Consider the following 27,442-nt stretch of genomic DNA (forward strand, 5'->3'; position numbering starts at 1 on the left):
GATGGATGAACCGGGAACATCTGTTCACCGTCAGCAGTAAGGGCCCAAATGTCAACACAAACGCACACAGATGCAACAACGTGTGTGTGTGTGTGTGTGTGTTAACATGTTGTTCTACATGTGATAACACGGGTCTTCTGTCTGTCGTCCACCTCCAGCTGGTTCGGTTCTCACTTTACATTCACACGTCCTAAAACGTTCAAGTATGGTATAGTTTTATTTTTTACATTATGTTATTTGTTTAGAACATTTACACAAAACTGCTTTTAATTAAATAAATAAATAAAACACATATGCAGTTTTGCAATGTGACATTTACACAATGATTGTGCTGAAGTACAATTTTGCTAATACTTGTACATTGCTTCCATTTTATGTGACTGTTACTTTATCGTTCTGGTCCACTACATGCAGTTGTAGGTAGAGACTTAACACACAAAACACATGAACAGCTTGTACATCATTGCTGAAGATCAAAACACCAAAAAATACAGGAAGTAGTTAAATGAGCAGTTCACACATCAGTAACACATTTGCTACTAAAAACACATTGCTGGTTATACTTCTGTATATGAAATGATGTATTTTGACTGCATTTTATTAAAACAAAGAAAGGTGGAAATAATCTTTTGGAAAATGAAAAGTATCTTAGTATTTATGTAGTATTAAAAAAAGGAAAGGGATCAAATTAAATCCATACGGGAAGAGAAAAACACAATTTTTATGACAAACAGACAGACAAAAGTCATCAGGATTTCAGAAAAAGTCTCCTTCTCTGAGCTGTTAAATCAACATTTCAGTTCAATATTTAAACACTGTGCACATCGACAGGTAAATACAACCAATTAAAATATATGTGTATTAGAAATAATCTTTATTTGTTTGAACATCTCTCCAGTGACTTGCTGCTCTTTAGTCACCTAAGTAAAGCGGATTTACATTAAAAATAATTAGAAAGAACAAAAACACTCATTCACACTGCAGATTTTATCTCAAAATAATTTATTACAGACAAACACATACATCAGTCATCTCTGATGATGGAAAAAAATAAATTAATTTCTCAGTGTCTGCAGGTCAGGGGAGGATTTTCTGAGGCTGCAGCGCCACCTGCTGTCAGATAGAAACATCTCATCAGAACAGACATCATTTATCCCTTACAGGCTGTACAGGAACTCATCAACACATCTTCCAATAACTTAATAATTGATTTTATTTTCTGTTGTGTCACTCTGGGTTCAGTAATGCTCCAGATCTGATTCCTCTGATGTTCAGGCATATTAAAGGAACATGCCGCCCTTTTTTCCATGTTTCAGTTAATGTACTACAAATCTTGTTGATTTAACATTGTTTGGGAACATTTTCAAATTAATTATTCCATTATTATTACTATTTTCTTCCAGGTTGCTTTAATTGTAAGAGAGAACTCTGTATAGCCAATGTGACATGAGAACTGAGTGTACTTTCAAACGGCTCTGCTGCCAAAAAAAAAAACAAACAAACAAAAAAAAACCAAATCCAAACGACGAACAAGCACACATTCAGTTCATCTGCAAATTATTTTCTTTATCAATCGTTCAGTTTTTAAAATGTCGGAAAATGTTTATCCTGAGTTCTCAGAGCCCAAGATGATGTTTACAAAAAAGCTTGTTTGTCTGAGCAGCAGCCCCAATACATTTTCAGTCTTTCAGTTTATCAGAGCAAAATATTCACATTTGAGAAGCTGCTACCACTGTTAAAAAAAAAAAGAAAAAAAATCAGTTGAAAAAAATTTCAACTGATTAACAATTATTTTAACATTAATTAAGGTTCTGACAGCCATCAAACTGATAAATCGACTAATCCTTTCAGCTCCAGTGAACATCGTGAAGATGACTCATGAACATGAAGAGCGCTCACAAAATGGCCTGAAGGCATTCTCTGAAAATTAGAAAATCAAAAAGGTATGGTATCACAGCAAAATAGTTGACAGTGATCAAATTGTCAGGCCGTTTGTGTAACATTCAGACATGCGTAACTAGTGGTCCTAGTGATCCTTTAAAGAAAAGTTTCACATTGTAATATAATACTCAAAAGTCCACACATACAGTAACTGGTTCCTGTTATAGTTGCTACTCTCCAAACTGGATAAACTTTAGTCATTTCTACACAAGACAGGATTGCGGATGTTGTCCCACATGACAGCACACAAATGTAAAACAACATTAATATAAACACGTGAACATCTGATTTGCTCAGCAAAAGAAGAAACTCACACCTGTAATCTCCTTCAGCACACAATATATGAGATGCAGAAATCCACAAACAAGCAAACAAACAACAGTCAGAATCTAGCACGGCAGGGTTGAACAGCTGATTGAATCATACATTAATACAATAAATCTAATATTTCCTTCCATGAATGTGCATCACGATAAGAGTTCAATCACATCCCACTTAATTTTCCTCATTTATGACAGAAATATACCTGAATAAGTACTTGTGTTTTATATATCAGTGCAGGAGTCTCATTTCTACTTGGACATGAATGTGTGTCAGGCATGCTGAAGTAATTAAAGAAGTTAAACTGCTACTTTCTGTGTCTTGGATTTAAGGCAATCTCCTCCTCAAAGCTCAGCTGACGTCCTGTGTTACAAACTGGTTTACCTGCAGTCTCAGGTGTGGCTCTGTCTCTGATTGGTCAGTTACAGCAGTTGTCAGAGATTCCCTCTATCCCTCATGGCATCCTGTATCTGTCTGCTGAGCTCAGCGATGATTCGGTCATCATGGGTGTACACTCCGGTCCGAAGCAGAGTGTCTCTCTCCTCTAAAAGGCGGCTCAGGTGTTCATCAGCGCTCTCATTCACACTCTGAGACGGAGCGGGCCCAACCAGGGACGAGGTGGGGCCTAATCGGTCCTCCTCCTGCTGCTTTAATCTGTCAGTCACGATATCAAAAACTTTGCTTAATTATCTGAAACAGCCAGAATACCATTTTTTTTTTTTTTTTTTTTTTTACAATGATGACATACAACCAGTTAAAACAAGATGTCAAAGTAAAATTAGGCAACGTTATTGTGTAACATGGCTGGATAAAAAATTGGTTAGACTATTAGGGGTAAAAATGTGAAAATGTATCTGATTTCATTTATGTTTAATAGTTGCATTTCTAATCCCACTTTTACAATGCTCCAGTTCTGTATCATCATTGTCACCTGTTGAGTTCGTTCCTGATGTCATCGAGTTCCTGCTTGTCTTTCTGGACCGCCTCCTTCTGCTCTGTTGCTAGGTAACGCAGCCTCATGGCCTCAAGCTCCGCCTGCTGCTTCTTCAGACGCGTCATTGCGTTTTCCTGCTCCCGCTGCAAACACACAAATTTGTTTCTGTTTTTCACAATCAGAGTTACACTTACTATTTTGCTAGCTCACAGTCACTCCAGGACCATCACAATGATTTCAGACATGTTTGATTTCCACAGCTGGAATGTGACCCGAGTTTGGATGTCCTGCACTGGTCTACGGATCAGATCTGAACTGAGAACATTTCAAAACAAACCTTTGACCCCCGTGCTGAAATGTGTCTGTTTAGATGCCAAGACACTGTTTTTTTCCTCGTTACACAGATTGCAGTTTGATGATTAATTAGTCTGGTTCCACATTTTCATTAAACCTCCCTGAGAAAAATGCTGCAAAACTTGAAGAATTCACACAGAGACCAACACGATGAGAACAGAAAGAAAGAAAACTTCATAAAAATGTCTAAAAGTCGTATTTCTCTCAGCTGCTCTGGTCTCCAGCTCAGACTCTGACCCGCCAGACTTCCCAAAATTACCCATAATACCAACCTGGGCTCTGTCTACTGGCTTAGAGCTGGACATTAATAAATCACAGAAAGCGTCTGAGGAGGGAAAACAAAAACACTAATCTTTTATTATAAATCAAATGGGATACAATTTAAAGGTTGTTGGTTCACATCCAACAACCCGGTGGGAAAATTTGGCTTAAGAAAATGAACTTATGATCAAACACCAGTCACCTCCGCTGAGGTTCCCTGCTTCAACACAACTAATGACTGACAAACAGTGGAAGGCTTTATCAATGCAGTGTTTGACCCTGAACTGTCTGGTTCAAGTAGTTCATTTCTATGAGTCACTGCTCCATCCCAACGGGACAATAAGACTGTGAAAAATGTACATCGCTCAGTGCTGCAAAATCATATTAAAACCACACAAACATTTATATTAGATATAAAAATAATGTCTTTTTCAGTTGTCAGTTCTGAAGAAAGACCTTCTGGTCTGTTGGCCAATATTCTCTCGCTTAGCAGTCTTCTCATTGGTCAGACAATCGCTTGTGTGACTTTGATAAAGCGCGTTTTAATCCATTATTCTCTGGGCAGGAGGGACATATTGAGTGATGCGTTAGAAATAACACTGATTATGAACATGAAATAATTTAATTTATTTAGGCTACCGGGTAGAGTTCACTCAGAACACTATATTTGACATTTTTGTTTGTAAAATTATCATTTGTCATTATAAATTATCAAAAGCATTGATGATGCAGATGAATTTATGTTCACTGATTCATCAACTAATCATTGGGCAGTCGTGGATCAGCGGTTAGGGTGTCGGACCCGTAACCGGTGGATCGCTGGTTCGATTCCCCGTCCCGGTGTCCATGGCTGAGGTACCCTTGAGCAAGGTACCTAACCCCCACTGCTCCCCGGGCGCTGCACGCGGTCGCCCACTGCCCCGGGTTTGCTGTGTGTGCGTGCACGTCACTTGGGTGGGTTAAATGGAGTGAGTTCCCTCCAATGACAAGATATGTCACTTTCCTTTCCTTTCCTTTCCTTCATTGTAACATCATGAAAACCACTTCTTAAGTTATGTTAGCTGACATTCATCACACAGGATATAGAAAAAAGTATCCAGACACAAACATGGAGCAGTTTTTCAGGGGCTGAGCTAGGCAACCTACTTCCAATGTAACAAAATCCCAATACTTCAGCATACCAAAACATTTTGGACGATGCTATGCTTCCAACTTTGTGACAACAGTTTGGGGAAGGTCCTTTTCTATTCCAGCATGACTGTGTCCCAGTGCACAAAGCAAAGTCCATAAAGACATGGACGGATGAACAGCCTGTTGCTCAGCGCTAGTGTTAACTGTTAGTCACAACTCACCTGCTCTCTCACCACAGTGTACGAAAGGAAAGAAAGGGCCATGCTTGAATTTCCTGACTGAGAGATTCAGCACTTTTGATGTCTTTGAAAAGCAAAAACATCACTAGCGGTTTAGATATTAAAAAGAGATACAAAGTGGTGTCTCCAACAGCCATGCAATTCATGTTTACCAGTAAACCAGTAAAATTAAGGCACTTCTGTTTTTTAGCTGTGTCAATGTACACATTGAGATTCAGGAATTCAATCTACAAACCATCCATGCAATGGAAATGGAGACGGGTGACAGAAACGGAGGGCATGGTCGGGCAGTGCAGCACAACTCTGTTGGCTGCTCTGACGTTTTCTATTCCAGTGGAGGGTATTGGTGATAAACTACTAGTCTGTGGGGGTATGTTGCTTTTTCACCACAGTAAGAAAAAAAAAATCGATGTCGTTGCAATCCTAGTGATGGGACAGTTTATTTTTCATTACTGCAATGGAAACCTCTTATTATTCTTAAACATCTTCTCATGGTTTGATCACCATCCTTCAGCTGCTTTGCCAACATGCCAACCAGCAGACTGCAGGCAGTGGGAAGGTGATCTGAGAAGCTGGAATCTGTCTGAGTGTTCTGGTGATACAGAGCAGAACAACCAGCCGGCTGATTCTGGATGGGAAAACTAACATTTTCACATTACTGCCCGACTCACACACTCCGATGCTGAAAGCTTCCATATTCACACGCCTGATCACCTCACCTCCTAACAGAAAAAAAAACACATTCACAGACACACAATCTCTCATGAACACATTGTGCACGCGCGCACACACACACACACAGACGGTGTGTTGACACAGGCTCAGCTCTCTGTGGACCATTAGCAGTCTGTATTACAGGCCGCTTTAAGGCTAATTACTACAAAAACAAACAGGCTAAACATTTTCTCTGGTGCCCGCTGCCAAGGACAATTTGAGGCCGGGTCCTGAAACAATTAGAGGACGAGGTGATGCTGAGGCCTCGACGGGAGGAGAGGAGAAAAGCTACTAAAACTCAGTACCTTGCAGCAGATTTTTTACAGTTGCGTCATGAATCACCCAGCAGCTACAGCTGACACCATCATGGTGAGCAGCAGTACAAACACAAGAGTTTTCCTCTTTGGTCCAACATAACAGCAAAAAAGGATCAAATGTTGCATTCCTGAGAAGAAGAAACATTTTGAACCAAATAAAATAGACCCGAGGATAATAAGATCTGATCCAACAGACCCAAACAGAGAGAGAAAAGCAACAGAAGGTGGCTTCATCCACCATTTATGTGCACTTTCAATTTATGCACAAAAAAAACTTTTGGGAAAATATCACAAATATGTTTTTAGACTTGTAAGAGGAGGAAAAGTTGCTGAACTAATAAAACCAAAATGCGTCTGTGTGTATGTACAACTGGAGCATTAGTGCAACCAGCTGTTCATTTCAACAAACAACTCCTATTAATCACATTACAGCAATGGATGCAAACATGCATTAATTCACATTTACTTTTAATGATTTTCCTAAAAATTGGTTTGAATGTGCACCAGATTTGAAGCCAGGCAGAAGGCAGACAGGGGCAGCCATGTTAAGTTTAAATGAATGTGGGTCGTGATAAAGACGGTGAAAATCAGTCATCAGTTAACATGTTGTTGACAGAGCTGACCTGTGGGGCTGCAGAAAGTTCTGTACTTGTTTAAATATTTTTTTAAAGAGCGAAAAAATAAATGAAGAGGACGTTCTTCTCAACATACATGAGATTACACAAGAAACGCGATATTGGGTGTCATACAGTTCAAGACAGCGGCAGCAGAGGATGTCATCCAGCAGTTCTAACAGGCTGAGTGATGGTAAAGTAGACAAGCTGTAAGCTGCAGAGGGGCTGAGAGCTCTGAGAGGAAGTCCAGGCGAGCAGCATCGAGGTTTCACACAGTCGGGGAGTCTGATTTTTGGGACAGATGACCAGAGAATGACTTCGCCTTCCCCCGGGTTCTCCTCCGTCTTCCCTCCATTACTCGCCTCTACTTTCAGAGGTCAACAGTTGGAGCAGCTGTGGGAGGACGTCTCATACAAACACTTTCATCCCATCGCTCACATGTGGACACACTTTTCTCAACTCAGATGTAGTTTTCTGAGCTGCTCGCCACCTGTGGGAGTTCAGGGGGAGTTTTTCGTTGCCGCTGTATGAGGTTTTTTGGATATGTGATGGATTAAAAAAAACACAAAGGGGGCAACTGGGACTCACATTAGAGTCAAATTAGTGTGTTTCCTCAACAGCTGAAGTCATAGAAAAAAATGTATATATTTAAAAAGTCCTCTGTTTTGTGTAATAAGCTGACAGACTGAAGCTGAGGTTGCTCCACACCTGAGGGGATTGAGAGGTAGTTCTCCTGGCTCTGATGTACAGTGAAGTGAAATATTAAGAGGAAAAGCAATCAAATGTAGTTACCCTGGATTGATTAGGTTTATATGACAGCAAAATGACTAAAGCTGCAGCCAATGATTATTTTCATTAGTTAGCAGACTATTTTTTTCCATAACTAAAAAATTGTTCATCCTGTAAAATATCAGAAAATCGTTTTAAATTTTCAGATGTTTTGTTTAGACATTTAATTAACTATCATACGAGAGTAAGAAAAGCAGCAAATTCTCACAGATAAGAAACTGGAACTAGAGATTGTTCAATCAATAATTAAGTTGCATTAATTGACTGATCTTTTCAGTTTTGTACAACAGCCTAAACAAACAACATCATAACAAATCAAAACAGAATCCATCAACAGGACTGCGGGTATAAAGGAATCACAAACTGTTTTTTGGTTGATGTTATCATTTATTGTTGAAATGTCATGCCAATACTACTGATTTAGGAGAACTGGTATGATAATATGTGATTTAAGTAACCTGTCTCTTCAAATCCCTAACTACAGCTCTGAGAAGATTAGATTTGTCCCACGGTGGGTTAAATAACTCTCCAGCAGTTTTGTATCTGCTGTGTGAACGTGGTGTCTGGAAGGGTTAAGATCAGTATTTCCAAGCAGCTCTGTTGGGTGTTTTAAAGCGATAAGCACCAGATAAGAGACACAGGAGCAGAGCTTAAGAATGTGGTCTGTTTGTCTGCGATAGACGCTGTTGGTCTGGTCGAAACTTCTCTTCATATACAGATTTAAACCACATATCCCACAGCTGTATTTAATTAGTATTTTTTGAATACAACTGGGTATTGTTTAATTCTTTTTTTTTTTTTACATTAGTGGCAATGTAATATCTGAGTTTTAATACCATCATTAACCAAATACTTTTATTATTGTTGTTATTATTGTATCTGATCAAACAATAAATAAGAAAGTCTAGAGTCTGACAAGACATTTAATGTCACCTGTTTACATGACCAAAGAGCTGCAACTAACAACTATTTTCATTATCCGTTAATTTGTCAGTCATCTTCTCAATTGTTTGGTCAATACTGTGTCAAAAATGAGCCAATCGTGCTTTCCAAAAGCCCAGTGAATGTTAAGAATTTTTACTTCTGAATCTGAATGGTTGGTGATTAATTTTCTGTTGATCGACTAATCGTTCTGATACTCTGTGAACACATTTCAGTCAGTGCCAACAACATGCTGAGGTCTGACACCCAGCCATATCTATGACTCAAACATTCAGTCTGTTTTAACTATGACTCTGTCAGTAATCTCCAGTCTGTTATTGTTGTTTTTCAGTGAGGTTAACGGTTTCCACTCCAACTGGGGTGACATTCGTGTAATGTTGTGACTGTGCGAATCGCGCCTGAAAACACACCAATCCTTCAACCTGAAGTTTGTGTTGGAAGGAGGTTCCCACTACGGCCAGGGAAAAAATTCTATAGGCCTCAAGAACAACTCAAGAACAACTCGTACCATCAGATTTGTCCTTAAGAGGGACAGAAGATCATTTTAAGAGAATTTGTGGCTTCATAACTTTGAACTTTCTCGTAAGACAAACAAAACTTCCAAACGGTTCAGACCTGTTGTACAGGTTACGTGCAGACTTTAATCTTTTATCTAACAAAATTTTTAAGACAAATTTAAAAATAAATAACCTATTCATCTCTCATAATACCGTCTAGCCTTAAGTTAAACCATTCCTTCTTTTGTTCACAGCGGTATTTAGATATTCTCTAACAGTTTCAAGTCCTCTAATATGACCATTGACACTACTAAATTCTTTATTGTTTTGAGAGTAGAGCAGGCAGCCTCATATGGTAATTGTGTTGTCTAAGCAAGTTATCAAATCTGGGGGGGGAATGAACAGGTGGCGTTCATTACGCTGAAATGGGCGATTTACTGGTTTGTGTAGTTAAGAGAGTTCAGTGAATCTGTCTAGGAAGAAAGAAGTAATTGAGGTTATGGATAAGAATATGGCAATGTTCTTAGAATACTCACATGAACATTAACTATTTCTCCCTCCTGGTTTGTTTATATTGTTTTATCAGTCTGGCTTACACTCCAGTCAGGCTAAATAATGCACTGTCTAAAAAGCTCTGCAAAATACAGTTATATACATGCGTCATGTAATATCCCTTGTTGGCTCCAGAATACGTATCATCCTCTCTGACCTTCCCTGTCTGGTACTGGAGCTCCATAATATTTCAGGAATGACCAGTGGGAACCATCAGAAAGTGTCCACTGAGAGCAGTAATACCAAATTTCCCTTAGATGACATGTGACATCTGTTGTTAGACAGACAGATTTATGCAAACAGACTCCCAGAATCATGAGAGAGGACAGTCGAAGCAGAGGAGACAAACAACACAAAGCAGTGTCTCCTCCATCAAGTGCATTATTTTCTGTGTCCAGACACCTCAATATGCACTATACCGCCACTTAGCAAAGGAAAACAAGCAGCATGGTTTCAAATTCTAACTCTCTTTGTCAAAGTTTGATGATGTGATGGCCTGCCAGCCAGATTCATGGCTTATTCTGCTACATTTCTTTACTCCATAACTGTTATGTAACTGTAATTTACAGACTGATTTCCAACAAATTGCAAATTGCTTATTCCTAACATGATCACTTCTGTTTAATCTGTTGCACTGACCTGCTGCCTCAGTTGACCCCCAGTCACCATAATGATGAAGGACCAGAGACATGACACCTATGAGGCAGACTTCAGCTCCCAATCAGGGCAGCAGACTTTCTATCAGAGGTTTCTGGTTTGGTAAACTTCGTTTGGACTTTTGTACAGGCTTGGCTTGTGTTACTGTTGGGTCGGGATTTGTAGACATAAACATTTCATGAATTCTGTGTTGCTTTCTTGATGGCCTATAAAATGTCCAAGTTTAATTATCTCTCCCAAACCAGCTTTTAAAAAGCCAAATTTAGTCGCCTGACCTTCCACTTGGGCATTAAAAAGACCAAATTTAGCTCCTTGGCTCAGAACTTTAGTCTCATTGTCCCAATATTTTTGTGTTGAAAAGGCCAACTTAAGCTCCTTGTCCCAATATTTTGAATTTGAAAAGACAAGGCTAACTCTCTGATCTAATACTTCAGCGCTGTCTGGATATTAATTCTTGTTCTGTCTCTCCGGCCGCCTGCACCTCCTGGGTTGAAAAGCACATTATTCCTCGGACAAGAATTTTTATGATCCAACTTCAGCTAAACAGCACGCCATGCGAGGCGCTGAGAGGAGAGAATAAATAGGCGAGGAGAGGCCGAGAAAAACCAAACAAGTGCAGGCTTTAAAAACCGCCGAGCACCAAGACAGATGGTCATGTAAACACAGGCTTGATATTTTATAAAAAGCAAGAGTGTGGCATCTGAATAGTTAGCGGCTGACTAGCTTATTGCTCAACGCAATCCCAGGGATGATTAATAGGCGGGGGGTGACACTCAGCACCGATCCCCCTTAGAGCTGCATAAATCACACTGTGTTTTCTTTATGATGATGTGGCACTTAGGGAGAGGGGGGAGGAGGGATGTGCTGGTGAGAAGGAGGGACAGAGAGAGGGGGAGAGTGTGAGAGAGAGAGCGCAAAAAGAAAAGAAAAGAAGAGGAGTATAACTGGAATTAGTTGACAATCACAGAATGGAAAACAAGAAATGAGAAAAGTAGACATGGCTGGAAAAAGAGACGTAAGAAAAATGAAGGTGGGTATAAGAAAAATGTTAGACAAAGTGAAAGCTATAAAAAACTGACAGTAAGAGAGGAGTAAAAAGAAGGTAAAGAAAGAAAGGAAGCACGGGAAAGAAGAGAAAGAGAAAGAAGCAAGAAAAAGACAAAGCGGAAAGGAAAAAGTGTTGAGAGAGATGAAGAGTGAAGGAGGAAGAGAAGGACAGAGGAAAGGAGTAAATGGCAATCAAGCATAGAGAAAGGAAAAGGGAGATAGGAGAAGTGACTGACGGGAGAGGCGGGGGAAGAAACGGAAAAGAGAAAGAGAACAAGCATTTGCAGAAAAGAAAAGAGAGGAAAAATGTCTGTTCAGTTTTCCAGCTGGTTAACGTCAGTAACAGTTATTAGTTTGTCAGATAAGGTCTGTGTGTGTTTACATTAGTCTTAGGCTGGCTAAAGTTCCACTTAGTGCTGTGTGTGTGTGCGCGCACTTATGTGTGTGTGTTGTTAAGACCTACTAGCTCTCACACAATTCATTGTCTACTTCACCTCAGCTAAATATTTGGCTATGGTGTAAAAACACACCTTTCTCTCCCTTTCCTTTTCCCTTCTCACTCACACTCAAACACTGTAACTCCCATATGAAAGCACACACAAATGGGTCAGTCCGGGTGGGTCTGCTTTAACCGACCAGGATGACATGTTTCCACTAAAGCTTCAGAGCAGGGGACAGCCATGCCAGGCTGCTCTGTGCCGAGCTCATGCAGTTCTGCTTGGCATCAGGTCTGACCTCTGTCAATCCATGATGGTCTCCTCCACAAATAAGGATGACCCTGCATGAGGTCTTTGTATCAACTTGGGCTGCTGTGTCAAGTGGGCACCAAAGTACATAATAATATAGCATCTTCTGTTTTTATCTGATAGTAAGTTAGACATAACACAAATGGTCATGGCTGATATTATGGGTTGTTTTAAGCTTATCACAGTCTTCTTTATCTTCAGTGTTTATGGTGGTCAATAATGAACAAATAAATATTAGTAGACAAATGTCATCAGGGTCATTTGCAGTGTCTCCAAACATTTTTTGACCACCAAGTATATATTTCTCTTTTAAATTTTCTTGTTTAGTCACTTAGTCACAATTATTTAATATATGAAAAAGCCAAATGTCAGGGACCCCTATAAAAATGTTTTATCAGAGTTATCAAGTTTTATCAAGTTAATATTATTACTAATTTTACTATGCAAAATGTTACATGCAAAAAACAAAACCTCATAAAGTATGCTATGTTGCTCGAGATTGCAGGATATGAGCTAATAAAACTCTGCACTACTTCAACATTAATTGCTACGTTATAGTAATTCAACAGTTTTAAAAGGTACCGCTCTTCACAACCATTTCTTTGGAAAATTTTGCATATATTTGGTACTTACTGTAAGTGCAGTAATATAAGTTGTGTGCTCAAATATTGGTAGTGATGTCCTTTATTAGCTGAATAAACCTTAATTTGAGCCGAAGTCTGCACAGCCTCTGCTGCCTTTACACATATCAATCAAATCCATGCACATGCATGAATACTGTATTTGTGTACCCATGTACTTGTAGATGCTCATACGACCGCGGTGTGATGTCAGCTGAGGATGAAGTCTGGGCTGATCTCGGTTTCCTCTGTTCGTTCTGTGTCTTTAAACAGAGCTGTTAAATGTCCTAACACTGTCAGCTCTTCCCAAGCAGCCAGCGCCTGAACTCGCCAGACGTCCCAACACAGAAAAACTACTATTATCTGCTGTGAAATATGACTGCTGTCAGGACACAGAAGCCTGAGCTCAGCTTTCCATGACTAAAAGCTAATTATCTTTGACAAAAAACATTTGAGAACAAGTACAGTGGGAATTTTAAACCGTTTTCTTATATTCTACACACCAAACAATAAACTGATTAATCAGCAAAATAAGCAGCAAATTAATTTATAATTACAATTTTTAATTACTGACCCAGCTCTGTTGCTCTGATGTCCCATTTGTGTCTTTGGATGCCCCATTTGAAATAATTCAGTTTCGTTTTATATTCCAAATTAGTTTCCTTTAGCTGTTTCGGGTTAAAAAAAAAAGGCCATTTGTTTCTAGCTGGCCTTTAAAACGTTAACTGCAGCGAGTGATGACTTTACGGTGCCTGCTCCTCACTAGATGAACATACCTGTTTGAACCTGGCCAGTTCTTTTAAGGCACGCCCCCACTGCTGCTTGTAGTGCAGCTTGGACTTGGTGGTGGACTCCAGCTTCCTTTCCAGCTCCACCTTAATAATAAGAGGGCAAAAACATCAGACATACACATCTGAAAAGCTCTGGACCACTTAATACACCTGAAGAAGCAGTGCAGTGTGTGCTGTACATTTATTCTGTCGGTGGTGGAAGTTAACTAGCACATTTACTTACATTTATTTAAGTACTGTACAATTTTCTTTTACTTTATATATCAGCTCCACTACATTTTGGAAGCAAATATTTTACAGCCACTACATTTAATTCAAAGCCCCAGTTACAAGTTACATCGGAGATTATTAATACACATTATAAATCAACAAATTAATTATTATTTTTAAGGATTAAAGTGCCCATCATTAAATTAAAGTAGCTTCATGTTCCACGGCTGCAACATTTAAGGCCACATTAAAGCATCATTAACAATGTAACAATAATGTAATGTGCAGTATTCTGAAATGGGATATTATACTGAGTACTTTTATTTTTGGTACTTGAAGTGCATTGTGATGTTGATATACACCAATCACAACATTAATACTACTGACAGGTGACAGGAATAACGTAAATCATCTGTTTACAATAGAGGTGCATCGATTGCAGTTTTATTGGCTGATTCTGATTTCCGATTTTTGTTGTTGTGTTACCTGCCGTTACCAATTTTTGTCAATTCTATGTTTTATTTTCAGTATATACAAGCAACAATCAACTTTTCTTCTATGAAAGATTTAACATTCATAAAGAAATTATTAAACTTCACAATTTCCTCTCAAAATAAAGTGCTCTGCAACTGGAAAGAGTTAAAAATAACTAAAAGTGAGCTGTACACCCAACTTTATCTGACATATTGTATTTTACCAAAAAAAAGGTGTAACAGATTTATATAAGAAAACAAGTATCAGTTACTTATATCATTTTATGGTATTATAAATTTACCAGGGCTGAGGAAATGTATCAGATTTCTGAAGCCTCTATTCTCAGTTATGGAGAGCAGCTGAAATCCATCATTTTTAATAAATTCATAATTTCTTTGGTGTTTTCACTGCTTATACCAAGGAAAGATAGGAGAGGCTGTTGCCCCTCTGCTCTGGCTGGGTTTAGCTTTAGCGGCTTTTCAATTACTAGCTTCTTCATACTGGACACATTCAGCTGTGTGATGGCGTTTTAAGTGTCTGATTGGGTTTTTGTTCCAAACGTTTCTGTGGTCGTCCCCCACATGTACTTTGGCCTTACATGTATTACACATTGCGAGCTTTGTGTCTCCTTCACTCACAGTAAATACTTCCCTGCTTAAGTTGTTGTAACATGTTAGCATGCGGCTGTGACGTCATTGCCTGTGCTGCTCTGCGTATGCACAAGGGTATGTCAGGACTGCCTTGGATCGGAGATACGGGAGACTGACTGTTCGGTCTCCAGTTTGGGCAGAGAATGCTGAAAACTGCCCGATTGACTGGTTGACCGGTGCATCTCTAGTTTACAGGTGCCATGGGAAACCTTGGATTCTGGCAATCGTGGATGTTCTTTGACACACACAACCCCCCCAACGGCAACAGCTCCTCCTGTAAGCAGTAGCCGGACAATGAACCTTGCCACATTTTGAAAACAGCTCAGGAACGTCTCAAGGACCACAACAATGGCTTGCAGACTCCCAGCCTGATTGAGAATCTGTGCGATGCATCGGAATAAACCAAATTCACCCTCCCACCAGATGGGGTCTCCCACCTGGAGACTCCACCCTCAATGCACAGGACCTAAAGGATCCAACATTCTGATGCCAGTGCCCACAAAATACCCCTAAACGTCAGAGCTGTTTTGGGAGCACCAAGGGGACCTACAAAATATTATGCAGGTGTTTTTAATATTGTGGCTGATTCTTGTGTACTAGAGGCGCAAGTACATATCAGTACACTTGAGTATATTTTCTTTTGGGATACTGTATCAATTCTCAAAAACACCAACAACTTTTAGTTAATAGTTTACATTCAAGGATTTGTGGCAGAGGTTCATTTGTGTTTAAACACTGAAATGCTTGATTGTTAACCGCAGTTTTGCCTTTATATAAACAGGGGTTTGACTGCTCATATTTGATGTTCTGCTAGACAGCAGTGTTGTAATCTGTCTTCAGACATTTGACTCTTTCACTCCAATTTACAACATCAACTGAGACAGGGAGAAGAATATATCACTAGAGTAAACACAAAGAACACAGGCCTGTAAAACAATATAACCGCTTGCTTAAGGTATCACAATATTGTATACTGTATCATGATTTGTATTTTATCACCAAGGGCCAATATAAAGCCCTAATACTCCTACTTCCTACTTGAGTAAAAATTTGTATCCAAGACTTTTACTAGTAACAGAGTATTTCTAAACTGTGGTATTTCTACTTTTACTGAACACTGTGTACTGTGTGCGGAACAGTTTTAATTAATTTCCAACTTTCACCAATTGTTTTTTGTTTTTGTTGGATTTGTCTGCTCAGTTGTAGGTGACAAGTTACTGTTTAAATACCTTCTTCTGTAGATTTCTCTGAAACAGTGACGGTGATTTCAAGTAATAAATTAGCTTGGTACTAATGATTCTGAAAACCAGTTGATTACCTTCTCTAGAGTCAGTAAGTTAATCTCTGACTGCAGTCTGAACTCAGGTCTGATGTTCTGTTGTTCTCTGTAGAGCTGAAACTCTTTCTCCAGCTGCTTATAGCGAGAGTCCCCATCTGCAATCTGGTCAACAGTAACAGAGAAGAACAGAGTAAAAGAAATGATTATTTTTCAGTGACTCACTCTCACACAAACAGGAGTCCTCTCTCTGTACCTGCTGCAGCAGACGGGCTCGTTCCTCCTCCAGCAGTCGGACTTTGTCTCTCTCCAGCGCCACCCGGTGGTCACACTCCTGCTGCAGCCTCCTGCGGCTCTCCTGCAGATCCCTCTGGGCCAGATCGTGCTCCGCCTTCATCTCCCTCTGAGCCAGATCGTGCTCTGCCCTCATCTCCCTGTGCAGCCGCTGAGTCTGAATGCACAAAAACAGAGACTGTTAGAAAGAGTCACTGCAAAAAAGAATAACGTTGCAACTTTGTTTTTAACTATGCTGCATTTTGTACCCAAAGGTAAGTTATCCTTTGAGAATACCGGACTATAAGCCGCTACTTTTTTCCCACACCTTGAACTCTGCGACCTAAACAACGATGCAGCTGATCTATAGATCTTTACGGGCTAACGGCCCCGTGATGCGAAGAGGAAGACGCTTGTTTTAAGCGTAACTTTTAACAGTCATTTTGCGTGTCATGTACATACCGTCATCATGGAAAACACTCACTCAACACACATGACGCTGCTTTTAAGTTAAAAGCAAACGAACTGGCTGTCCAACAAGGAAAAAGAGCTGCTGCACGTAAGCTTGGCATAAATGAATCAATGGTGAGACGGCAGCGTGAAGAACTGACGCAAGGCAAAAAGACGACAAAAGCTTTCAGAGGTAATGAAAGCAGATGGCCCGAACTTGAAAACGTATGTCATGTTACAATGTGGACACCTGCGGCTTATAGTCAAGTGCGGCCTATATATGTACAAATATTACTATTTTTTTTTAATTTGGTGGGTTCGGCTTATACTCAGGTGCGTTCTATAGTCCATAGTCCATAGAAGAGTGCCCATTCATATTTATGCGATAAACATATTCAGTTAACACAATAAATTTTAAGAACACCACTAAGACACATTTCCCAGTTTCATAAGTCCTCTCAATAGTTCAAATAACTATGGAACACAACGCTCAGTCCAATAATGTGCATGAATGTCATTAATTTATAAACACTGTCAGAGGTGTGTCAGAGGTGAATCTGACCTCCAGCTCAGCCTGAGCCAGCTGTTTCTCTCTTTTCTCCAGATCAGACAGAGTCTTCTGGAGCTGCTCCTCCAGCACATTATACTCCATCTCCTTCAAACAAGAAACAAGAAAACATAGACAGTGATTATTTGAAGAGTAGTTTTTCCACTCATTAGATTCAGAATTAAATGCCTCAAGTGTCTGTATAAACAGAAAATCTTGCAGTATATAATAGGAACTGTGTGCTTTTCTGTAAGTAGTCGTGAACTCTCCACCTTCTTCTTCACCAGAGCTTCCCTCTCTCTGTCTCTCCTCCTCCACTCCTCTGCCAGAGCCTGCATGTGGCTCAGCTCCTTCTTCCTTAACTGAAACACACAGTATGTTTTTAATCCTTTTCCTTGTGCTCATAGTAATTCAGCAGACCATCAGCATCAATATCAACACCTGTTTATATGAAGTCAAAGGAAATGGGAAAAAACTGCAGTTAAACGTCTAAAAGGACCTGCGTGTGACATTATGCTTTTCAAAATAATAACTACAATCTGTTTAAAAAAATGTAGCTTTCTGTTGTTGAGTGTTTATGTGAACAACAAGTTATTTAAAGCAGGTATAAAATACTATTACATTCAAATGTGTCTTTAATTCTGCCCTTTTAGTGTGAGTAGAAAAAAAATGTACTGATGTGTCAAACTACTTATAAATGTGAGGAAAAAGTAAGGAAAAAAACATCATTGTATCTATATAATATTGTGTATTGTAAATTGCTTGATTAATTTTTTTTTCTATCCAGTCTCATTATTTATTTGTAAAGTTAGTTTCAGTCCTGAGATTACCTGGTCATCAAACAGGTCCTCCTGCTCCTCCTTCCACAGCTCCAGCTCCATGGCCGTGCGGTACTCCAGGGTGTCTCTGGGGCCGGTTGGAGCTGTGGGAGCAGCAGGTCTGGGCACTGCAGGATGGGAAGTCAGCTGTGTGGGGACTGCAGGTTCATTCTATTGGCACATGAGGATAAAGAGCATCACTAAAAAACTTAATACACAGGTATTTACACACAGTGGCCTCTTTATTCCAGTCCAGAGCGCTCCAATAGCTCATCACGTATACGTTTTGGCCCTTAACGCAGCACCATTTCTTATTGGGCCTTCTGTCATCAACCCTTTCCGGCCCTAAATAGCATTCTTTAATGTAGTTTTTGGAAAAATACTAACAACAGCCATTAACTGAATGACCACAATCACCGTGTAGTTTCACAAAATTCGATGCAAAACTCTGATTTTAAAAAATTTCAGTTGTACAAATAGATCTTCCATGGACAGACACTTCTGAAATGCACAGAAGAAAAATAAATTTTACCAAACATTCGATATTTTGATGGAAAATGTTTCATGAAAATGTATATTAAAAAAAGTTATTTAAGACAATTTAATAAGAATGAGCAGATCTGATGAAATGTGAACCAGTGGAACAGGAATATGCACATAGTTAACATAGTTAGTGCTTGTCCTTTACTTTTACTTTATTTAAAAAGGGAAAAATCCAACAGCAGCATGCATGCTGCTATTGGATTCTGTATGTGCGCACACACAACCCACAGAGCTGTCTCACCTGTGAAGATTCGGACACGATGATTTCTGTGGCTTTAACCAATCCCAGATCCTCCAGTGTTGCCACATAGCTCAGTTCTGCTACCTTTTCACTGTGGCTGACAGATCAAAACAGTTGTTGAAGTGTGGTTAACAAGCTCTCCAAGATAAGTCGTTTGTAACGTGAGTGTTTCTTACTGGTGAGTTTTGACCACAGGGATCCGGTCCTGGTGAGTTTGTCTCCAGCACTGCTCTCCTGTTGATGCCAGAAATGTTCTCCTCTCAGAGCTCAGCAGGTGAGACAGCTGGATGGAGGCTCGTCCTATCAGCTGGTCTCTGCTGGTGGAGTCTCTGTGCCAAACTTCCACCACCAGAGGAATTCTACAACATGCACACATTCACAGAATGAACTTGATTGCACTATATGACAAAGCAAGGACAGCTCCTACAGACCGAATGTGTAGAGAAACTAAAACAATGTCAACACAGTCCTATTGCTCCACATGCTGGACAAACGTGATTTTGCAGAAAACAAAGAGGATTACGTCACGGATCCGTAAAGAAATGCTGTTAGAATAGAACAGAACAAAACTTCAATGTCCACCATCACTGAAGAGATATTCAAACCAAATAATCTAAAAAGTGAGCCTTCTTTGCTGTGGAAGAAACATAAATTCACTTGACGACTAATTGAATTCAGATCAGAATGACTATTTTTACATTATTCTTTATATTTTCTGAAATTTTGTTTAACTTTCATGTAGGTAGATATCATTTAACCATAAAAGTGACACATTTTTTGCTGTAAAGTAAGCACAATTTTGAACTACTTATATTTTCTTGAGTAATTTTGTACTACTTCATACTTCTACTCCACAATATTTCTCTTCTATTTCTTTTATTTTAAGGATTTAGTATCTCTGCTGATTCAAATAATAAATCCAAATTTGTGAAGATGGAAAAAATTAGGCCCACCTTTATCCACTGCAGAATTAATCTGATATGGACATTGAAGCAACAATATTAGAATACAATAATAGAATAAATATGATCTTAAATGGGCGATTCTGAATAATGACCAAGTATATTTTGATACCTTAACTTTTGCATTTGCCTTAAGTTCTAAATCAAATGGAGTTTAACTTAGAAAACATTCTTTTTACTGCAATGTTGCTACTTACTAAAAAGAGTTCTGTATACTTCTTCCACCACTGGTCGTATGAAATAGAAATGGTGGTGTTGTTAACACAAACACACACAAGTGTACTGTATTTAATGAACAGTGCACCGTGTATTATTATTTTGTGCTTTATATATATATATATATATTTTTTTTTTTTTTTCTCAGATTTCTCTCTAGTTTTGTTTGTTTTTCTTCTTGTGCTTTTTTGACTACCATCTGTACGTGCGCATGTTTCTACCTGAGGAAGGTGTCCTGTAGCTGCTGTGGCAGAGCAGCAAAGTCGAAAGCGCAGTAGGACTGAGGCAGAGATGCCTCCATGTTCCTCTGCAGCTCCACAGGTGGGTTGGTCATGATGGGAGCTGGACTGCCAAAGAACTGATACGAATACCTAAAATACAGCAAACACACAACCATCAAATTAACTAATAGAAAAGAATGTAGCCCACTGTACCTCACTTTTCTTAGCCTCAGGGCTACAATGCAAAAAAAAACTGGTAGAATTACCTGCAAAATTTAAATATACATTTGCATTTGCAACCCAGAATATTGTATGTAACTGTGACACTGTTTTCTGTGTGTGTTTTGTCTTTACTGTGAAATTTGTGAGTAAGCAGCTATCTGACCTTGTGGAAAGGTGGACAAATTTCACATGCAAGTATCTTTTTTTTTTTTTTCTCATTTTTATGAATCAGTCCAACTGAAGATGAAGTCTTTCACCTGAGTGTAGCAGCAACAGGGTGTGCCAGCCTGAGGCTTCCAAGGCTGCGGAGGTCCAGAGAGAAGCAGTAGTGATGGGCGAAGGAGGGGATGGACACTTTGGGAGCAGAGACACTGACAGATGATGCTCCACCCCCTGCTGTAGCTTCAGTCTGACTTTGCTGCTGCACAGGAATTTCTAAATCTACAGCTGCAAACATGAACAAACACAGTTTCAATGTTGCCATTCTTGGCAGTGAAGGGTTTGAGTTAATTCATCAAACTTCTTGTGTGAAAACCACCTGTATCCGGCCTCACCTGCCAGCCCTGCCTGCTGTTTGCCATGTTGAAGCTCTTCCAGCAGACTCTCTGCTTCACTCTCTGTATGAGAGGAAGGAGGAGGAAGAGGAGGGCCAGGAGGAGCAAAATCAGGAGGTTTTTGCACTGGAGAGGAGCTTTGTGGTCTCTGCTCAGCAGGGGGAACAGGAACGGGAGGAGTGTGGGAGTGTGTCTGAGCTCCACTTCCTTCTTTATTCTTGGAAGACTGGAGAAAGGACAGGAGCCAACATGTCAGTCTGAGGTAATGCTGAGGAGAGCCTGCTGCCACAGTGTCATGTTTAAGTGAGAGTGCATAAACTACATAACTGAACTAAAACTAGGTGTTATGATTCACAGTTTATTACAGTGACTGCTCCTACCGCCATAATCAATTAATTAATTATATTAATTAATTAATCATAATGGGTACAATAAATTCAAAACATTTTTGAAACTGGAACAGATCACAGTAATATGTCTCAGATCTGTTCAAACTAGATAACCTGTTGTGCCAGGCACATGTGCAGATTCCACGCAGGTTCAGTGGTTTCCCCATCAGATCTAAAAAAAAAAACTGCCTTGGACTGAAAATCAAGACAAAATTCAACATGCAGGTATTGTGGTGATATGATTAGTCACTAATATGAGCAAAAGTTAAAAGCCACAGACATGCTGAAGTTTCTTGTGATAACAACATAACGTCCTTTATTTTGGTGTGTAGCAATGAAAGTCTGATGACTGAGCAGACTGCACAAGTGAGCATGTTCTGTTTTACTTTTTTAAACCAATCCAACCCAATTAATTACCAATGAGGGACTGTATGGAGACACAAAAGGGAAATCCACTGTAGATGAGGCAAAGAGAAGCTCTTCTTATGCACAAATAGACCAGTTGTAACCACAGGGCAGGGCATTTATGAACAAAAGGCATGACTGTCTTTATGTACTGCGGTCATTCTTTTTATCTACATTCAAGACCAACAACTAAATGTAACAGATCCAAAGATTTTTTTGTCAAATAATTAGTTAGATAACATACTAACTTTTAGCTTCACTAGAGGTAGCCCATGCAGAATGAAAGAAAAAAGGAACAGGTAATAATAAACTACTTAATAATAATAACACTTAATCACATTTAATTAATTCTCAACACTTTAAATGCTTGTTTTGAGTGCAAAAAACAAAAGATTTCCTATGTTTGTGTACCTGTGGTGTGACCTCCTCCTTCCTCAGGGTCACAGACACTCCTACAGTGGGCTGCAGATCGGGGGGCAGAGCCGGCAGCGTCTGTTTGATGCGTTTCGGAGGTTGGAGTACAAATGCTCCCTCCACAGTCGCTGCCTTGTTCTCGAGATCCACTGAAACTGCACACAGAGCTGAGAGAGAAACGTCTGTGCTGCCCAGCGAGTGATTCCCACAGCACAAGTGGATCTGAGGAGGAGAGACAGCAACATATGACAATAGGTCACACATAGTAATTAGTTGTTCTTCAGACACTTTGACTCTCACCTGTAAACTGGGCTGCTGAGACAGGAAGGTCTGGAGGATGCGCATGCTGCTGCGGATGCGCACAGAAGCGCGCTCTGGCTCGAAGTCAGGGCTCAGCAGGTTGTGGAAAGGCTCACTAGTGATGTCGTTTCCCAGTAAGGAGTAGTAGAAGAAGAACTCTGACCCCTCAGCTGACAGTTTCATTGTGCTGGGAATCAACTGGGGGAAACAACAAAAAAGCACATTAGGTTGGTTTTGTTGGTTCTAGCAGTTTAGAAGATTAATATGGTGGTGCCTCAATTTCATTCAGAGTTGATAAAAGTGCTTTACATTACCATTTAACTATTTTAATATAGTTTGATTAAAGTTTAACATGTAAATTCTAGAATGAAGCCATGTCCATGATTATTGAACAGGAAGCATTAGTGTTGCATGTTTACTGAGGTTTGAAGCCATTTAAGCCTGTAAGTGGCTTTAAACCTCTGCAAATATGCAACACTAATGCTTCCTGTTCGATTAATCCATAGACTACATATAATTAGACAACTGTTTATCATCCTAATAATGTCAAACGGCCATCACAATTTTAGTGATTCCTTTTAAAACAAACATTTCAAGCGTGCCACTGATGAACTGTCCATCAACGGGTGTTTTAATTTAGCTTTCCAAATTAACAAATGAGAAACAACTAATTTTCAATTCATAACATTTTGAATTGAAGGCTCTCTACTCAACAGTGTCTCTGCACCACTTCTAACTGCCCTGAGAAGGAACAGCTGAGTGTGACAGAAGAAACTGGTTTCATTTGGTAGCGATGAAGAGCTGGTGTCATCTGTGTCTTCTTATGACTCTCTGGAGGACAGACAGTCCTTGCTGAAGCAACTGAGAGATAACATTTACATGGCCCTTACCACCTGAAATTTTCTTACATTATCAGACTATCAGCCTTTCAACACATCTTAAAATATTTGTGATTAACTGCTTAACTACAGCAAAGTCCTCACCTGTTCTAGTTTGGTAGCAAAGGCCACGGTGACAGACAGTACGAACACATCAGAGCAGTGATCTGCAGGTCCAACTTGGTGGTAACCCTGGTCTGGGATCAGTACAGCCTCCAGTTTGTCTGGGAGAAGGTCAGTTACTGCAGGAGAACCTATAAAAGCAGCAGCACAAGAGTTAAAATAAGAGAGGAACATAAAGAAAGGGGAGCAGAATATGCTATACCTAGATCTGTGGACAGATCTGCAGACAAATCTAGGTATAGCAAGCAAGAGAGGTAAAACAAAAAAAAGGGTTGATTCTTTGCAACAACACAAACATCTCACATTCACCACAAATCTGTTTTCTTCTGCACTTCTTTGGGTGGTTCAAACTCCAATACTATGAATATTAATTTCCAAACTTTTCAAAAAATGTAAATAAAATTCATCTTCATTTCTAGAGCCTGAGCAATCTGTGAGGACATTCAAGACAATGAACTGAATGTTTAACATAGTCAAGAGAGAGTGTTTCCATAGCTTGTCCACCACAACAGTATAAACACAAGATGACACAGTTCAGTATGAAAGCAACCACTATTCATACAGAGGTGTTATTTTTAAAGCACAAAACTATTATTACATAAGAACTTTACAGCTGCACAAATCACTTAGGTATTAAAATAAACAAAAAGTGTAACACGTTTGTAATTTTCACTTTCTAGTTAAGTTTTTTGTTTGTGTCATGCATACGTTTAAAATTTGTTTTCCATACTTTCAAAATTCTTTAGTTTAACACACATGTAAGTGGTGAACAGGAGAAAGGTGCTTCAAGATGCTTTGAAAAGAAGCCACAGCTTTATTTTAACTGATGACATAGCACTGAGAGCTTACCAGAGAGACAAAGTGGACACACTGCCAACAAAACAAGTTAGCCACAAAAGACTACTTTTAGTCAGAATCACTACTGCTGAAAATGCTATTTTTCAGCATCACACTGATTCAGTCACAACTACTGAGAGCACATTTATTTACTTTCTTGTGCCTACACAAGTAACATACGAGAGATAAGAAAACACCGAGCAAGCAGAACTAATGAACCAGGTAACCTTGACGGGGTGGGGCCTTCTTGGCTTTGAACCGGTCAGGAGAGGGTTCGGAGGGCTTGGTGTCATTCTCCAATGCCACACTGAGGAGGAGAGCTGGTCTCTGTTTGGTGTATTTACTGCTCAGCAATGGATACCAGCGGGGCTCCTGAAAACAAATCTCGCCTTTACATCACTCAATACAGTGACAAAAAATACATACATTTTAGTGTAGATGCTGGATATCACCAGATATATCTTAGCTACCTGTTTGACCTCTTGTACAGATCGAAGGTCTAGGACGATGTAACCGACACTCTCTCTCTTCTTGCTCACAGAGTCAACAGCAAAACACTGAAGCTTGATGGGAGTTCTCTGCAGCCTGGGAAGACAGAGTTCTTACGTCAACATTATAAGAAGTTCATGTACCAACACTGCAGAGTTCAGTAACATTTTTACAAGTTCAAACATTAAAAACAACATCCCAACATACTGTATATGCATGTGTATATAGATAGATGGATAAACAGTCATTACAAGCTGTAACAATGAGTTGATTAATCAGTTAGATGAACAACAGAAAATGAATTAGCAATTATCTGTATCTCAAGGAAATTCAATCGAATGCAACTGGACTTAGTTATTTGTCTTTGAAGACGTTTCACCTCTCATCCAAGAGGCTTCATCAGTTCATGCTCGCTTGACTAGGCTGGGACTAGTCCAGTCCAGCAATTATCTGGTAATGATTAATCGTATCTGCAAAAATGCCAAATATTTGATAGTTCCAGCGTCTCAAAGGATTTGCTGCTTTTTCTTGGCTTAATGTGATTGAAAACTGAACATCTTTGGGTTTCTGGAATATTTGTTCTGGGATATTTTTGACAAGTATTTTGCATTGTTGCCTTTTGTTCTGCAGACCAATCAATTAACCAATTAACTGAGAAAAAACAGGATATTAATAAACTGCATAAATAACTGTTAGTTGCAGCCCTATAGTCAATCATTAACCAAATGGTAATTCTGTGAGATATTAACCTTTTCCAACTCTCAATTTAATAGCCTTAAAATCATCTGATACCAAAAATAAAAATCCGCGTTGATGACACAGTTTTTCTGTCTGATCATTTGGGTACAAACACACACTGATTATTGCAAAAATACAAAGTTGTCTTTTTAACTGAAAAGCATCTTAAATCTTGGCTGTTTTCATATCCCTTCGTAATGTTGTTACGGTGAAAATTCAAACTGCAACGACAGCATGTAAGAGCTGCAGACCTGTGCTGGTGCAGCGTCCTGCGGTCAAGCTCCCAGGCCAGCTCAGTGTTGAACTGTGGCTGATCTCTATGGTCTACTGGGTCTGTGGCTAGCTGCTCGCCATCAAAGCTCGCCTGGACCACCAGACTGAGCCGGGGACTCTTCGGGAAGTGACGACCTTGGGAAACAAAGATAGGTTTACAGTGCAGCTGGACAGATGGTTTTTTTTGTTTGTTTGTTTTTTAAGCCTCAAAGTTGGTAAATTACATTTGCCAACACTAAACTTTATCCTGATACCACAAAATATAAACAGACTCACCATAATACAACCAACAAAAACAGTTAAAGAAAGAAGACAGAAACTAAGATCCGCCTTACTGACGAAGTTAAAGTATATCACCTTCCCTCTGCCTGTGCTAATCGTCCCTTTAAAATCTGTGTTCATTGTGGCAGAAATAGATTAAGTCTCCAGCTCTGGACGTCTTGCTATAAAAGTGAACAGTTAATTATACCTCAGGGTGGATTTACTTGCCAAGCTAGCTAGCATGGCCAGCAGCAACAGGTTACTTTTTAGACAGCTGGTTAACACGTTATGTAACTGTATTAAGTATTAAAAACATGTACAGGTGTCGCCAAAAAGTAATGCTTATTGTACAATTTATTTTACAAACTAACGGTGTGCTGTTAAACAAGTGAGATTCCACGTCCTTGAATTGCTTACCTTCCAGGATGGACACAACGATAAGAAGTTGGTCTGTCTTCGAAGCCATGGTGACATTTGACCGCTGTGATGGAAACTTTTCAACTTCTTGTTTTCAAACCACGAAATACTTCATAACCTACTTGTGGACGCAAAAGTTAAACATAGACAAAATTTTGTTTACTCGGAGACTGACTGGCCGTTGCAGCAAACAGCCGCTTTGTTGTCAAGCTTTGGCGCCACCCATTTTGTTTCAAAAGCGGAAGTGATGACAAAGACACATAAGTCTTAAGCGTCCTCTGTTGGTGGGAGGTGAAACAGCAGGGCTAGAAATTTATACCGGCACCCATGCCATATTGTGTTAATATACAGCCTACTTTTTACTCCACTGCATGTATTTGACAGATGAGTAGTAGAAAATAGAAAGTACAATATATTATTCTAAAATGAGCCATAATGGGTACTTTAACTGGTGCTACTTTAAGCAGACATATATTTTTATTCTAATATGTTTCATGTTTTATATGTTTGACATTGCAGAATATTTCCACACTGCAGTATTTGTGCTTTTAATTAATGTAAAAGACTTCACTTTGCTTTAATTCTTCTTCTTTTTATGGCTGGTGCTGGTCATAAATCAGTCTAAATAATCACAATAACTGTAAAAGACTAATGATACACCTACTACACCTACTACTAGTAGTAGTAGTACTACTACTAATAATAATAGTAATAATAATGATAATAACAATATATTCTATGCATTTACTAAACAGCTTACTCAGGCAGTCATGAGTCATCCAATGTTGTAATTA

The 27,442-nt window shown here is 39.4% G+C and overlaps 1 protein-coding gene across 5 annotated transcripts; it reads right to left on the minus strand.

Annotated features, from left to right (window-relative positions):
* Positions 1-881: 881 nt before the first annotated feature.
* Positions 882-26,877, minus strand: LOC124057487 (centrosomal protein of 120 kDa). Of its 5 annotated transcripts, none has more exons than XR_006843110.1 (21): positions 26,649-26,877; positions 25,949-26,105; positions 24,941-25,055; positions 24,698-24,842; positions 23,616-23,764; positions 22,633-22,830; positions 22,330-22,554; positions 21,125-21,350; positions 20,828-21,017; positions 20,349-20,498; positions 19,126-19,308; positions 18,950-19,046; positions 18,178-18,336; positions 17,620-17,709; positions 17,363-17,455; positions 16,334-16,528; positions 16,120-16,242; positions 13,453-13,551; positions 3,194-3,339; positions 2,647-2,916; positions 882-1,732 (listed from the first exon to the last, which is right to left on the minus strand). XR_006843110.1 is itself a non-coding variant. In XM_046385812.1 (20 exons), the coding sequence occupies exons 1-20, from the start codon at positions 26,695-26,697 to the stop codon at positions 2,697-2,699; spliced, it is 3,009 nt and encodes a 1,002-aa protein (XP_046241768.1). In that variant the 5' UTR covers positions 26,698-26,877; the 3' UTR covers positions 1,744-2,696. The 5 variants fall into 5 exon arrangements, 1 of the variants encoding a protein (XP_046241768.1); XR_006843113.1 differs by having other exon boundaries at positions 1,083-1,110; XR_006843111.1 differs by having other exon boundaries at positions 1,083-1,113.
* Positions 26,878-27,442: the final 565 nt, after the last annotated feature.

The sequence above is a fragment of the Scatophagus argus genome, chromosome 4 (assembly GCF_020382885.2).
Source record: "Scatophagus argus isolate fScaArg1 chromosome 4, fScaArg1.pri, whole genome shotgun sequence".
NCBI lineage: Eukaryota > Metazoa > Chordata > Actinopteri > Scatophagidae > Scatophagus > Scatophagus argus.